This window comes from Beta vulgaris, chromosome 8, assembly GCF_026745355.1.
Source record: "Beta vulgaris subsp. vulgaris cultivar EL10 chromosome 8, EL10.2, whole genome shotgun sequence".
Classification (NCBI taxonomy): domain Eukaryota; kingdom Viridiplantae; phylum Streptophyta; class Magnoliopsida; order Caryophyllales; family Amaranthaceae; genus Beta; species Beta vulgaris.
The window spans coordinates 60,132,519-60,148,743 of record NC_079209.1 but is presented as its reverse complement, the minus strand read 5'-3'; the positions used below and the strand labels follow the sequence as shown (position 1 = coordinate 60,148,743).

General features: G+C 35.8%; 1 protein-coding gene across 1 annotated transcript; it reads left to right on the top strand.

Annotated features, from left to right (window-relative positions):
- Window positions 1-204: 204 nt before the first annotated feature.
- On the top strand, window positions 205-12,907 carry LOC104902303 (hypothetical protein). Its single transcript, XM_010690037.3, has 14 exons — window positions 205-585; window positions 2,622-2,677; window positions 2,783-2,957; window positions 3,302-3,403; window positions 3,797-3,868; window positions 5,322-5,438; window positions 5,603-5,680; window positions 6,652-6,714; window positions 6,787-6,883; window positions 8,207-8,285; window positions 8,376-8,587; window positions 9,968-10,113; window positions 11,342-11,464; window positions 12,394-12,907. Exons 1-14 carry the CDS (start codon window positions 499-501, stop codon window positions 12,544-12,546), a joined length of 1,560 nt encoding a protein of 519 aa, XP_010688339.2. The 5' UTR covers window positions 205-498; the 3' UTR covers window positions 12,547-12,907.
- Window positions 12,908-16,225: the final 3,318 nt, after the last annotated feature.

Here is a 16,225-nt window from a genome sequence, read left to right as displayed (position 1 = left end):
TGTCTAAAGGCTCTGTTCTCATATAAAATGAATGTGTCTAAACTGAATTGAATTTTTATTAATTAAGTCCAAAAGAACAAAACCTAATAGCGAATCACAAACTAAAAAACCACATAAGTGACAAAACAAAACAGTCTCAAAACTTCTTTATTGCTGATTAGTATTTTCTCCATTAGAAAAACTTCTAATTAAAACCTCTGGTGCTAATTTTATCTTCCTGGGTAAATTCCTAATTCATCTTCGAAATATAAAAATTAGGCGGTCTTCTTCATTTAACATTTTTTCCCCTCACTTTCTCTCTCCTCTGCAATTTTTTGTTTCTCTCTCTTCTCTCTCTCTTAATCTCTCTTTCTCTCTCCTCTCCCCTCGCTGTGTCGTTAATGGCGATCTGAGAGGAAGAGAGACCTTCTAAATCAGCACTTAATTTTACATAATTACACGAAATTAGGGATTTCGTGCTGATTATATATATATTTTCATAATTTTTTTTATACAATAATGTCTGCGTTAGAATCCTTGGATTTCTTCCTAATTTCTGCTAGCCGAGCTTGTGTTAGTCCTATTGCCACTTTTATTCAGATCCAGGTGAGTTTTTCAGTTAAATATTTGTTGTTTTGCTGCATTTTTATTAGCCGTTATACTTTGCTGAATTTGAATTATTATTTTAGATTATTTTTTGATGAAATATTTTGATTTTCTTGATGAGAATGGAATTTTGTTATAATTCGTTGGAGATTGGTTCAAAGTTGAGATTAAGGAGGTTTTGGATAAAGTTGTTATGTTAATAATTGTAGCTAAAATATGATAGTTTAGGATGTTGAGGTTGAGATTGTGAAGTATGTGTTCAATTGAGTTTGAATTATGAATTTGAGTTTTGGTGATAGAAGTGTTGTTTTAGAGAGTTGATAGTTTAGGATTTAGCGGTTGGAATTATGAAGTATGTGCCGAATGCTCAATTGAACATTTATATTGTTATAATATTTGAGTTTGAATTGTGAATTTTAGTTTTGGTGATAAAAGTGTTGTTTTAGGGAGTTGATAGTTTAGGATTTAGAGGTTGAAATTATGAGGTATGTGTTAAATGCTCAATTAAACATTTATAATGTTAATATTTGAGTTTGGTGATAAAAGTGTTGTTTTAGAGAGTTGATAGTTTAGGATTTAGCGGTTGAAAGTATGAAGTATGTGTTGAATGCTCAATTAAACATTTATATTGTTATAATATGTGAGTTTGAATTATGAATTTGAGTTTTGGTGATAGAAGTGTTGTTTTAGAGAGTTTATCTGTCATATAGAATTATAGATGACCTTTTACGAGTACAAATGCGAAGTCATAAGAGAAAGAGCTTGTGAAAAGTTTGGCTTTGAGGTTGTTAGCTGTTTTTCGGTGGCGTTGGGTGTAGAGGTGGTTATGCTATGGTGATTTGAGTAACGAAGGAAGTAGAATGAGAAGTGAAAACTGCTGGTAGTTTAAGAAACTAGAGTGGACTTGTTGGTTCCTAATCTCAATTATGTCAATTGTTGATTAGCTTTGTAGTTGAGGCGGGCCCATCCAGAAATGTTAATTTGGGATGCTGATGAACATGAAGTTGATAGGTTTTCTCTTTTCGAGACTCTAGTTTTTGTTTTTGACACTTTTTCTCTAACTATTGGAGTGCAAAGGTAAAAAAATTAAGTCAATGGCAATTTTCTAAAAGTTGTCGAAAGTTACTGCACGTCGTTGAGGTTATATAGGTTTGCTTATGTGCAGTTGTAAATTTGTAATGATGTAAGGCAGCCACGTCTCAGGAAGTCGACTCACGGGCTTTTCTTTGCCTTTCTTATGTTGCATAATGTTGTATGATTCTGAGCAAGAATTTCAGATTCAGGTCCAATTTTCCACAATTTGGACTGGTTGGGTGTTTTGGGGATCTGTAGACTAAGAAGGGGGTATTCTTAGTTATTGCTGCCTTGAAATACTTTCGTGTAATGATGTCGATGGGATCATAGTTTGGGATTTTATGGCAATTTGATTATGATAATTTCTAGATATTCACGAACACAATACTTCAAACCAGCTAGATCCAATATGCAAATTTAAATGTTGGTTAAAATGATGAAGGAAACAAAATGTCCTCCATTTCATAATAGTTTTACCATAGGCAGTTCTTTATTGATCCTTGTGTGGTATGACCGTATGAGTTAAAATATTTATATGATCATTTGGTAAGAAGTATGTATTGCTGCTTTTCACTTTCTTTGTAGGACCACTAGACATTCTAAAAGGCAATGCATCTTCAGATAGTCTCATGATTGCGTCCTTCTTTTTCATCATTACTACATAGAGTGACAATATGTTTGAGTAAAGACATGTAGGTTGTACTTACCAAGTGGAAAAAAGGATGAATTTATGGTGTCACTTTCGTCATTTAGATTGCTAGCTGTTTTGCTTCTACCTTGTCTTTTTATCACAATATAGTGGGACCTGTTCTGATCAATTCTTTTCTAATCTCTCCTGGTGTTTTAGTTTTTGCAGCTTCATATTTTCTTCGATTTTTATTTTCGCAGCCACTTTTTTCCTTTTGATTGATGTTGTCTTAATATTGATTACAGCTCCTAAGTTTCCTTGTTTATCCCTGCAGGGATGTTTAATATGTCTAATTCTAGCTTTTGGGTGGGCTTGCGCTGCTTATGTCAGGTACTAAGGTTTGAGGGCAGAAGAATGAACTGATTTATCATTTATGGACTAAACATTTTCTGATTTCAGTATTTCTTGGTGGCAAACTCTTTTTTTTATCTGCAGGAATAGAGAAATCAAACGCATGAAAAATGAAGCACGACGTGGAAATAGCTTTGGTTTCCTTTGTCATGATATTAATGAGCTTGAGCACTCTAATCAGGTCAATCTACCAAGAGTCACAGTTGTTATGCCTTTAAAAGGATTCGGAGAGCACAATTTGCATAACTGGAAAAGTCAGGTGCGAAATAGTATATGCCTTCTACTGTTACAAGTACTATAGATATTTTTAGTAACCTCTCAGTAATGATGCCAAGATCTGGTGAATGCTCTTCTTTGTTGTCTTCAGATTCTCTCTCTCTCTCTCTCTCGTTTCCCTTCTTAGTTTTACCTTTGGTTGAGCAGTAGAATATGATTGGTCAAAATTTCTTGCTCATTTAATTTTGGTCTATCACTTTTAAAACTTAATTTGGGAATTCGGAATTCGCAATTGGTTGTGACATTTCTCTTATGCGATTTCACTTTTTGGATAAGACGAAGTGGAGCACATATTGAGATCAACTGTTGATGTGTGTTTTGATGCAGATTACATCCTTATATGGTGGGCCTATAGAGTTTCTTTTTATTGTAGAAAGTACTGAAGACCCAGCATATCATGCTGTATCCAGGCTTATGAAAGATTTTCAGGTATTCAGTTTATTTTTCATTTTTCATGGTATTTCCATGAGTTGGATGCTTTGTGAGAACAGAAAATATGCCACCTTGTTTTCTTGCATTATATCTAGATTGGTTTTGATGATGTAAAAGTATAAAATAGTAACATGAGATCAGTTTTTTTTTAGTGGTGGAAGATTTTATGATGTGTCTGCAACTCTGTTTTTACTATCATACTAATCTTTTTTGACCTTTTAATGGACGAAGATCACTGTTGCTTTATATCTTATTTGCGTAATATATTTTTTGTAACTTATGAAGGCATATTGGTTCTAGCTTATGCTACATTCCATGCATCTTATTCTTGCTCTTGGAGGAATTTTCTGCATGTGTTTTCTATCCTAACTAATTTGCGCACTACGACAGGATGGACTTGATGCTAAGATTATTGTGGCAGGCTATTCCACTACTTGCAGTCAGAAGATTCACAATCAACTTGTAAGTTACTTTATTTCTGATTTCCTCTGGAGCAGAGTTGCCCTTTTTGCATTACTGCTAATTTGTTTTCATAGACTCCATTTTAGGTGGGAGGCTTATTAATTATGCTGTAGTTTTTGCTGATTTTTTCTTATTTCGACGGAGAGAGAAAAAACTGTATATTCAATTGTTATTCAATATGTCCATGTTGACCTTTTTATGTTCTTCTTTGTTGATACTTCTGTAAGATGACTCCAATTTTCGTTCAATCTATCTTTGGTGATTACTACATGCTGTTGATCCATCTTGGCCTTTTAGTTGTGAGGACATTGTCCTACAGTTGAGCTTGCTATTGGCATTTATGGTACCCAAAAGATGGCCATGCTTTCAAGTCAGAACAATCATCTGGTTTCTGCTATTTCAATGAATGTACACACAAAGGGCTATTACCTTTTTTTTCCCCAATTGTTTAGTATTTTACAAGAGAATGTCTGCAGTACATCTATAGTACTTTGCTGTGTTCCATATAACTCAACAAAAAATTACTTGAAGTATATTTAAAAGAACCTCTGAATTGCATTTAGATATAGAGAGTTTTAATCGTGGTTGATTAATCATGAATTCATGTTTTTTGAAACATATTGCGGATTGAGAAGGCCAGGAATTATGAATGAAAAGCTTTTGAAATATGGAAAGCCCTAAGCAAACTAGATGGACAAAACGTCAAGCCATAAGGATATAACTATCAATATGCACATCTAATTAATGTATGCATATATAGCCTTGGAAATTAAAAAAACTAAAAAGTACATGAGAAGGGGACAAGGTCCTCCTGATAATTTAATACTAGCCGCATATGCGTGCGTCGACAATATTATGTACGAATAGGCATATATTTTTATAATCTAAAATTATTTTGGTGGTAATTTAAATTATTGAGGTTTTTTTGTAGATGTTATTATCTTCTTGAACTAAAAGTGACCTATTTTTAACTGTTAAAAAATTTTGGTCAAGATTTAATAATTCTTTGTCAGCGGCTTTAGTATAATTCTTTAGCGATTGTAGATGTTAATAAACCATATTGTTTAAACTTTGTAAATACAAAGTATTATGTTGTCAGGATATATCACTAACTTTTTTTTAATTGAAGATTCTAATTAATTTTTAGAATTGATTGTGTCAATCTAGTCAAGTTATTAATGGTGATTGCATATTCCATTTTTGACTTATTCCATATGGCAAGTTGCATTGATTCTCATTTGTAAATTTATTATAAAAAATGTTGTTTTAGATTTTAAGAGGGTATTTTAGTCATTTCAGATGGGGACACCACACCTCCTCCCTTGGCTTATATAATAGAGATGTTTATATCTATTTAACATGTGAATTTTTTGTACTTGCATAGTTGCATATATATAGTGTTCAATTTGACTGCTTATGTTACTTTCGTATATGTGAACTTGTTCTTTTGCAGGTTGGTGCAGAAAAAATGCATAAAGATAGCAAGTATATTCTGTTTCTAGATGATGATGTTAGACTACACCCAGGGTCAATAGGTGCGCTCACTGCTGAAATGGAAAAAAATCCTGAGGTATGCTTTGGGCTTTGAAAATGTAAAATTGATTCGAATGGTGTGCATGTTTTTTATATATTCATTATGTGTTTAATTGTATTTAAATTGACTCATTGTATGTTTCGTCTGTGCATCTTTCCTGTATTTACGACTGCTGTCATTCATGTTGCTGTTGTGTGCAGATTTTTATTCAAACTGGATATCCACTTGATTTGCCTTCTGGGAGCTTAGGAAGTTATTGTATATATGAATATCACATGGTATGTGCTATTACATTTATACTTTCATGCTTTTCTCAAATCTGTATTGATAGACACGAGCAATCTTCTGTAAATGTGATATGTTCGCCTGTATGGATTGTCTTATCCCTTCCAATATAGTCTCCTGGACTGTTTTTAACTTTGCATTACAAAGTTTTTTAAGATGCTCTATGGCAGATTTGTAAAGGACGATAGTTAAGGCGGTACATATTTGCCGATAGGTGACTGATAGTTAGTATATGAGATCTATCTTTCCTCATGATGGTCATGTAGATGATTGAATGCCTTTTTGCCTCACTTTGGTGATCTCTCTTATGGCCTGTTTGATAGGTGATAATGTGAATCAACTTATACATAAATCAAATAACTTTACATCCTCAAATACATCTTTTTCTTCATATATCTCCATTAACATCCATGCCAAAGGTGGTACTTAATGGAACTCTGCGAAGAAAGGCACGTGTTTGGGATGAAGTTCTTTTACCATAGACATCGACGTGAGACTTTTTCCAGAAATCTACATATAAATCTTATTACCACTACCACAAATTAAAATTGGCAATAAAATGTGTTCTTAGAGGAGTATTTTCTTTCTAGATGCAACTATGAATAATGGTGATACTATAAAAGCAAATTCAGTTTGCAATGCTGGCTTTACAGAGCTAATGTGAAAGATTGATCATCAAGTTTTTCGAGTGACTTGATACACTCCAAGCTAACAACTGAAATAATCTCCAATATTTTCATCATACCCTCTTCCTCTCACTAATCTACTATATTTATAGAACTAATTCACTTACTTCCTCTACTAGCTAGCCTAATCTACTAGATTTTAGTCTTGCCATAATTATTAACACTTATTAGACATATTCATCAATGCAAATAAATTGGCACTTTTTATTTTCGATTTTTTTGCATTTAAATAGATTCAGTATTCTTTATTTAATAAAAAAGTTTTGTTATCTTTACAGCCTTGTTCAATGGGGTTTGCTACGGGTGGCAGAACATTCTTCCTTTGGGGCGGATGCATGATGGTAAGTAGCTGCAGTAATCTAGATGGCGCATAGACAGTTTTTTTTTCTTCTCCTGATTTTTTACAATATCAGATGCATGCCGATGACTTCAGAAATGATAACTACGGCGTAGTCTCAGAACTTCGAGATGGTGGATATTCTGATGATATGACTCTTGCAGCTATATCTGGTAACATATCTACTGCTACACACATCACATTTCCCGTGTTTTATATCTGGTAATGTTGTTGATATCAATCCCCTTTTGTATTACCCCAGCGGTTCCAATACGTGTTTCTTATCTTTACTCTGTTCTGTTTGCCTAAATTATGTCCAGCAGTTAGTTTTCATTTTTCAAGTTTAAGTGATGAGAAGTTTATAGCAACATCAGTAAAGACTTCTTAAGTGGCTAATGTGAAGTAATTTTGCTGTCTTATGAAGCTGCAAGGTCTATATGTCCTATATCCTCTGGTCATGGACATTACTGTAAACATAGCCGTGTTAAAGAAAACCTTCGACTTTAGGTCAATTATAAAAAAGTGCAAAAGTCAAAGTGTTGCAATTAATAGGGAATAAAGGAAGTATAATTTTAGACTCCCTTTTTCTACCCGTTTTCACACTATTTCTTTTTGGCTCATGCTGTTTTTTTTTCCCTATTACTCTCTTTTACCCCACTTTTCCCTCCTTTGCACACTCTACGGCGTCCGTTTAAACATATAAATTACTTCCTCCCTTTTCAATTACTCGCAACGAGTCCCTTTGTACAAGGACCAAGGAGAGGAGAGAGAGAAAAAAAGAACCACATGTGCTAGGAGAGAGCAAGAGAGTATATATTGCTAAAAAAAAAGAAACGTTGCTAGTAATAGAGAATCACTGAAAATGGAAAACGTTGCGCGTAAAAAAAAAAAAAAAAAAAGGGAGAAAGTACATCTTTGTCTTTCTCTCTCTTTCAAAAGGTAAATTACTCCACATGGGTGGTCCCTTCTCCCTTTTCTCCTTGTTAATTGGGTAGAAGTTAGAACATTAAGATACACAGAGGAAGTAGCTATATATCTTCAATTCTATGTCTTTAAGCTTTTGGCACTGTTTCTTGCTTACTGGTTACAGCATGTAATAGGAATCTGACTGGCACAAGGCATGTACCTTGGACTTCGGTGTTAACAACCTCCTATTTTTTTGTAAGTTTAGGCTTGGTAGTTTAGACTTTAGACCAATTTAGACAATGGATCAAAGTGCAGTTATATATTATTTGAAATGAAGTAGCTCAACCATGTGATGGTAAATTGAATATTGCTTAGTGCGTTGGTGTTTTTTCTTCTGAAATTATGATCCCTGCTAGAATCTTGTTTGCGCATTTTGGTGGAAGCAGAAGCTGTATTACCATGAGTTTGCTTAATGCCTTAAGTGTTCAGAAATTTTGTTGCGATTGCAAAGTGGATCTATATTATATCTTGTTGCGAAAGCACATCTGGGTATTTATATTAGAAGAAGCTGATTCAGTCATCTCTTTCAGGAGCTCACAAAAAACTCATAACATCTCCTCCAGTTGCTGTCTTCCCTCATCCACTTTCAAGTGATCTTAGTTTCTCGAGGTTTGCCATAACATCTAAGTGGCTTTTCTTTATAAAAAATTCATGTTTATATTGCATCTAATGATACTTGGCTTCTTTAACCTGTTATAGGTATTGGAATTACTTGAGGAAGCAAACATTTGTTCTAGAATCATATGTGTCAAAGGTTAATTGGATAATGAACCGGGCATTATTTTCTGTCCACTGCTACCTCTCCTGGGGATTTGTGGCACCATATTTCATGGCTCTGATCCATATTGCAGCTGCACTTCGAATGCACTATAAAGCTCACTCAGTTGAAGAGGAAACTCTTATTTCTGGCGGTAAGTTTACCTTTTCTGTAGGTAGATCAATCAGACATCTTAACATAAATAGCTAATTTACCTTGGTTGTATATGAACGTGATGGCAATGGGTTTGTGAAGTTCAAATCTCAGGAGAGATCTGCTATACAATAGAAAGATTTAGGTTTGGTCTAACATGAAGGTAGTTCACTTCCCTCAGCTGTAACCAAGTTACCCTACTAAATGGAGCACTACGTGCAATTCGTGTAAAACATAGACACACTACGTGTGGGAGGATGTTGCAGTTTAGGGGACTCTTATTTTAGAATAGGTTCTTATTATTTTGGGACAAATTTGTGGATGCTGGAAGATACAGCAGGGGTCATGGTTCCTTGCATGCTACTGAAAATGCGTTTTGCTGATATGATCTTTAATCTCACAGAGGCAGACCACAATATAGTGCTGAACCTTGCTATCACATATTCTGAGGAAGGAATATCAGTCTATGCTCTTTTTGCCAAAAAAAAACCCGACTTGGGCTATGTTCTCTTTATCTGAAACAAGGTACCGTGGTATGGTCTGATCTAGTAGTTCTGCCCCGATAGGTTATAGGTTCCTGAAAGTAGGTGAAGAGAACATAGCCTTACTTTTAGTTGTTAATTGCTTGGTTGCCCTTGTCTCAACATATGTAAACTTAATTAGTTTGGTGATGAACCAAGGCTGTTGTGACCTTTCTGTAATTATACAACACATCAATGTTTCACTTGAAAGGAACAATATCCTGAAATGCATTGTATTTTAACATTGCTTTATCGAACTTGGCTGATCCTTTAGCTTGAGCATCATCAATAAAATAACCTGAAATTCCAGTTCTGGTTACAGCTGAATTGCCTACAAATTGATTGACCATTGTTATGAGAAGCTTTTTGAGATTCTAGTTTGGGAAGAACAAAAGCATAAGGAAAAGATATTGATGCACCTCTTCAGTCGAAAGGATGAAAATATATTTGCTAAAACTTCTGGTGCTTGATCTTCACTTGCTTGAGCTGCGATGGTTTAACTTTTAGCTTGACCATCATCACTAATGATTTGAAGTTGCAATGTTGGATACAACTGAATAGTATACAAGATAAGTGACCGTTGTTAACAGAAGATTTTTTCCTTATGAGATCTTGTTTGGGAGTACCAAAGCCCTTGGTCGCAGATGATTCTGTAGTTTGAGGTTGCTGTATAGAAATGAGTACTTAGAATAAGAGATTTTGTCGTTGGATAGTTTGGACGTTCTCTCTTACTGGCTATAAGTGTGACCTTTTAGCACATTAAATGCTTTTTGTAAATGATGAATAACTAGTCCAACAATTTATAGAATATTATTTTTTTATATAATACGGATACTCATGAGCTTCCTACTTACTCTCAGGGTTGTTATTTGTGGGTTGCTTAGCCACATGCACTGCTATCGAGTTGCTCTCCATGTGGAACTTGACAAGGATTGAAGTTCACTTGTGCAACCTGTTGTCCCCTGAGGCACCGCCGCTGTCACTTGCTACCTACAATTGGTGTCTGGTGTGTTTCTTCTTTCACTTTTGACTAGACAAAACGTTCTTTTGTCATTTGTATATGTATATTGTATCCTTCAGGAGTTAATGATCCTTTATCTGGATGAAAAAATTACCTCTTGTAACCTCGTAGAGGTGTTGGTGATGGAGACCAATAAGAAAATCTTGTTCTTGGTAGTGGAACTATGGGCATCTACCACTACTTGGAACTGGATGAGCTTATACCTAACAAGCTGTCAGGGAATTGTGGACATCAGGGATAGGGGTCTCCAGTCTCCACTACCTAATATTGAGCTAGATAAGGGTGAGGTCTGTCAAGGTGTAAAGTTAAGCTTTTGACCTGGTGCTTTTCACTTCATGTATCTACTTCATTCCCAATTCCTATCGATGTTTGAGTTTTTTTGGGGGGGGGGGGGGGGGGGGTTGGGTTGGGTTGAGGGGGAGCAGAAGTGGTGCGCTGGCTTTAAGTTTTGAGGTGGATTTTTTATTTTCCTAAAATTTCTGACTCTTGCCAGTTGCCGTAAGCCTTTTTAAAATCAGCTTTTTCCTGTTAGATTGTGCATCATTTTAGCAAGATTTGGATGAAAATAATTCAATGGTTTTCATCATAATATAATACGATCTGAGATTTTATCTCAAGTCGTCACCTACATGCTACATCTATAGTTAATCTAGGGCTTAGTGGTTAGTATTCATTGAAAGTTGCAGCATTGGCTAACTTAGCCTTCTTTGGCAATCTGGTGTTGGTTGGTACACTTGGTTTCTTTGATCAATTAGTAGTATTAAATGTTGGTATTGGCTGTTTTAGTCGGCATCAGCATTAGATGTTTGTGAAGTTGCTCCTATATTTTGGTTGGTGAGTTCAAACACCAATTACTTAACATGTATATATTTGGCTGTTTGACCACATTAATAAGTTTTAAAGTAAAAGCCGATTAAAAAAAGTTGTTCTAAACCATCTGCCAAGAATGTCCAATTCTTAGGTTTTCTTGGTTTCAATGCTATACTTTTAAATGCTTTAATGGATGGAGCACCGTCTTTTGTGCCATCTAATCAAGTCCGAATATAAGAGTCTGGAGATGGGTGCTGAGCGTGAAGCTAGTTACTGAACTTCAATCTGTTAATCATCATAGAATCAGAACAGCGCCTATATTTGCTTTTGTGGACTTTAGGAATTATTATCATCTATCATTGATGATGCTAAACTCTACTTATTTGAATGTCATGTTGAACAGGTATTTGTTGCACTGCTTGTGGACAACTTTCTATATCCCATATCTGCTCTGAGATCTCACTTCTCACAATCTATTAATTGGTCGGGGATCATATACTATTTGAAGGATGGGAAAATATATAAGGTATACTAGCTTTTATTTATGTATTTTTCAATAACTTTTACTTAGACTAGAATTGGGTTGTGGATCTGTGGTCTCGTGCCTTTTTGTTATAATTTCTGCTGTCAATTTGGTGGTGAATTGTATGAGGAAGTGTCTATGAAGCTTTGATCTTTTATTTATGCAAGTAAGGTTATAACAAGTTGAAGGGGGGTAGTAGTGGTTACAGAGGGATTGACTATATCTTACTTTGTTCATAATCGACTCTTTCTGTGATATCCTCACGTATTTTTTTGCGGCAGTTGTTGGCAACTCGCCTGAGCCTGGAGGTACTCCACTAGATTACCGATGCTAATGAGCCACCAGAGGCATTTCTTTAGGTTGGAAGAGGGAAGGAACCTAAAGATGCTAGTAACGAGCTACCAGACGTCTTACATATAAATCCTTCCTCATTCTTGTTCCCACATTCCAAATAGGAGTTAAATCGTCGTGTCTCTTCCATCATTTCAGTGTTACTGCTACTCTTTCCTTGTCTCCATGGACCCAACTTGCTATTTTGTTTAAGGTGCGGACTCGCATTATGTGAGGGGCAGAAGAAGTGGTGGGTGGTCAAGATCTTGCTGCCCATGAAATTCAATGCCTGTATTTCATACCCAGTTACCCAAATTCTCCCTTTATTCAACAGATAGTTGGATTTGGAAATTTATCAAAATATTCCAGCCTTACTTTAGGTAACATGCATAGTTGGTGAAATGATTTATGTGAACTAGTCTTTTGGTGCCAGTCTGCGCATTGAAGTGAAACCAGTTTTTAGCTTGCTTTATGTACGTGTTTTGATTTGAACCTGGGGTTATTATCAAGAGATTCATATATCGAACTTAAAGAGCCATGATTACTAACTACGATAAACAAACTTTGGCACGTCTCCTGAAGCTAATATATTTCTTGTGCAGATTGACAGAGGGAAGGATATCGGTCCAAAATATTCGGACCTTAGTGGAAAGAATTTGTACGGGAAAAAGGGATCTCCACCTAAGATCTCATTCATCAGTTCTTTAGCAAGAACTTTGGTTCAGTGGCGGCAGCCCAAAAAGTACGATGTGTAGGATCATTGATAACGTAAATGACAGATTGCAATTATTCAAGACAGCAAGGGATTCCAAAGCCTTGTTTTTCGGCGAATATAACCCTCGCTTGTCGATTTGGCCATATTCTTCATTGATTGATTCATGCATTAGAAGTCTCCATTCTTAGATCGAAGATTTGGCCATTCTTCATTGATTGATTCATGCATTAGAATTCTCATTTTTTGATTCTTCACTCGATTCCATTCTTCAGCTACAGAAGATTTTTGTAATTTGTGCCAATGTCGTCTGTAGTTTTGATGTGAAAAAATTTTCCTTGTATCATTGTAAAGTTCCAATATTCTGTTTTTCAGGTGTGATAAGATTAGTTATTTTGATTTAATATTTATTTTTTTTCTTGCACCTTAAAAGACAAGTTTGATGTACATTTGATCATTTCTAAGATAGAAAGGTTTCTAGATTACAGCTACAAGTCGTGTTTTTTTGTCCCAGAGAATGAGTAATTATTAGAATTCTCAATGAAAAAAGTAAAGGCAATACCATTGCCTTGCATTCAAGTATATATATATATATATATATATATACAAATATATTAAAAGGCGTGTGTGATAATATATACATGTCATGTGTCATTTTTGTTACACCACTAGAATTGTCCAATGTGTATCATTTCAATTAACAAAAGTAAATTTAGCTTGCAACAACATTTGAACCCGCGACCTCTTGCTATTATAACATGACGTAATTACCATTTCAACCAACTTTTAATCATGCTTTAAGTGTTCAAAATAAAATTTAAATTACCATCTAGGAAAAGACATAATACAATAAGAAGCCACCAGAGAATCAACCCTCTTGGTAAAAATAAACGCGGAGGCCATCGCTTTGCATTATGAAAAAAGAAAACCTCATTTACAGAACTACAGAAGTGGAAATAAGGATGTGTAAATCAATAAACATTAAAAACATCTAAAAATCTAAAAATTTATTTAGCATGGAAACTCTCATGAAGATCACGTTTCCCTTTTTCGAAACATCAGAGGACAAAACTTCTTTGAAATACCAGCCTTAATGATCTTCAGTCACAAAATAATATTTTCCCAACTAACAATCTCTTAGCTAACTCTATAGTCTATGTCCTATTATATACATCTGTTGTCAGTAATAAACAAAACTACAATAGATTTCTATGCAACAATAGTTATTTAATCCTAAATCTTGGGTTTCACGAGAAATGAACAAATGGGGTGTTCAGAGGCTATTTCAAGGCAACACAAATGTGTCAAGCACCCGCGCAATGTTACAAGTCACATCGGCTTTGCTGAAAGTTTCGGAACAAAATATGACGAGACCCGAAGAAGTCAAAATTAAAAATGTCCGAAAAACAGCCAAAATTGAAGGTATAATACACGCTTTCGGACTTTCCAGGGGACTGAGCTCCTAACGCCACGGGGTGCCATCTATGGACATAGGAGGTCATTGGAAAGAAGTCAAGTGGCTTGGAATGAATATATGGATGCTTTTATGTTCATTTTGAGGCAATTTTGGGTTTTACGAGAAATGAACATATGGGGTGTTTAGAGACTTTTCCAGGCAACACAAATGGCGCTAAGCACCTGCGCAACGTTATAAGTCACGTCGACTTTCCTAGGAACGTTTCAAAGGAAAAATGTGACCAGGCCCGGAGAAGTCCAAAAATTTCCCAGAAACAGCCAAAATTGAAGGTTATAATTCACACTTTCGGACGTTCTCGGGGTCCAAGTTACAGACGCCACGGGATGCTTCATAGCGACATGGGAGTTCATTGGAAAGGAGTCATGTGGCTTGGAATGAATATATGTGGATGCTTTAACGTTCATTTCGAGGCAAATTTGCGTTTCACGAGAAATGAACAAATAGGGTGTTCAGAGGCTTTTCGAGGCAATGTAATTGGTGTCAAGCACACGCGCAACGTTACAACTCACATCGGCACTCCTACGAATGTTTCAGGAGAAAATATGAACAGGCCCGGAGAAGTTCAAAAATGTCCCAAAAACAGCCAAATTTGAAGGTTATAATACACGCTTTTGGACTTTCCCGGGGCGCGAGCTCCAAACGCCACGGGATGACTCCTAGGGACACGGGAGGTCATTGGAAAAGAGTCATGTGGCTTGGAACGAATATGGGGATGCCTTGATGTTCGTTTCAAGACAGTTTTAGGTTTCACGAAATAAACAAATGAGGTGTTTAAAGGTTTTTCGAGGCAACACTAATGGTGCCATGCACCCGCGCAACGTTAAAAGTCATTTAACCTTTCCTAGGAACGTTTCGGGAGAAAATATAGCCAGGACCGGAGAAATCCAAAAATGTCCCAGAAACAACCAAAATTGAATGTTATAATACACGCTTTCTAGCTTTTTCGGGGTCTGGGGTCCGAATTTCGCGGGATGCCTCCTAGGGACATGGGAGGTCATTGGAAAGAATCATGTAGCTTGGAACGAATATGTGGATGCCTTTACGTTCATTTCGAGGCAATGTTGGGTTTTACGAGAAATGAACAATTGGGGTGTTCAAAGCTTTTCGACACAATGCAAATGGTGCCAAGCACCCGTGCAATGTTCCAAGCCACGTCGGGACTCCTACGAATATTTCGGGAGAAAAAATGATCAGGTCCGAAGCAACTCAAAAATGTCGCAAAAACAACAAAAATTGAAGGTTGTAATACATGCTTTTGGACTTTCCTGGGGTCCGAGCTCCGAACGCCACGAGATGCCTCCTAGGGACATGGTAGGTCATTCGAAAGAAGTCATGTGGCTTGGACGAATATGTGGATGCCTTTACGTTCATTAGAAGACAATTTTGGGTTTTACGAGTAGGGGTGTTAATGAGCCAGGGTGGCTCGCAAACTATTCGAGTTCGGCTCGGTCAAAGCTCGGTCAAAGTTCGGCTCAAGAGGGCTCGGCTCGAGTTTGAGATCGGCTCGAGTCCTTAACGAGCCGAGCTTGAGCCTCCCTAAGTTCGGCTCGAGAGTTCGTGAACAAGCTCGAAAGTATTTTAGATATTTTTTATATAAGATATTAATGTCCTACATCGACATAGAAGGTGAACAACAACCTTATTTTCATTATAAAATCTTACTACCTTTCACTAAACTTCATTTTAAATTATGTCTTATTTGTATTATTGGACTATTTATAAAGTATTTAATTAACCAGTTTAATTATTTTAAAATATTTATATAAATATTTATTTTAAAATATTCATACAAACATTGAACACATTATATCAAAAAAATATTACAAAAAGGTGGCACTAAGTCAGCAACTACATATTACAAAAGAAAAAATAAACTTGCATGCCTCTTTCAAAAAAAAAAATTGCATGCTAGAGCGGTACAGCCTACAGCATACGAAATTGCAAGTGTCCCACATCGGTGAAGTGTAGCATGTGATTGCAAGTTTTGTTATATGAAATTCCTGAAGTCCCACATTGGTGAGGAAGGAAAGGAAAGAGTGAACCTTTTGCATTAAAAGGGCATGTGGATAAAGAGTGACAAACGTCAATGGAAGTTGGGCCTGTTTATTAAATGGGCATGACTTGACTTTCATATTAGTTTAATCTTGGCAAAAGTATGTTGGGCTATATATTTATCAAAAGCCTAATGAATGAATTTTTTGTTGAACTTTTTTTAATATCTGAAAAATTTTGTTTTCGAGCCGAG

Coding starts and splice junctions, on each gene's coding strand:
- LOC104902303 (XM_010690037.3), top strand. CDS start 499: ATGTCTGCGTTAGAATCCTTGGATTTCTTCCTAATTTCTGCTAGCCGA. Junction 5,681..6,651: donor GTATATATGAATATCACATG/GTATGTGCTATT, acceptor TTATCTTTACAG/CCTTGTTCAATGGGGTTTGC. Junction 8,588..9,967: donor GGAAACTCTTATTTCTGGCG/GTAAGTTTACCT, acceptor ACTTACTCTCAG/GGTTGTTATTTGTGGGTTGC.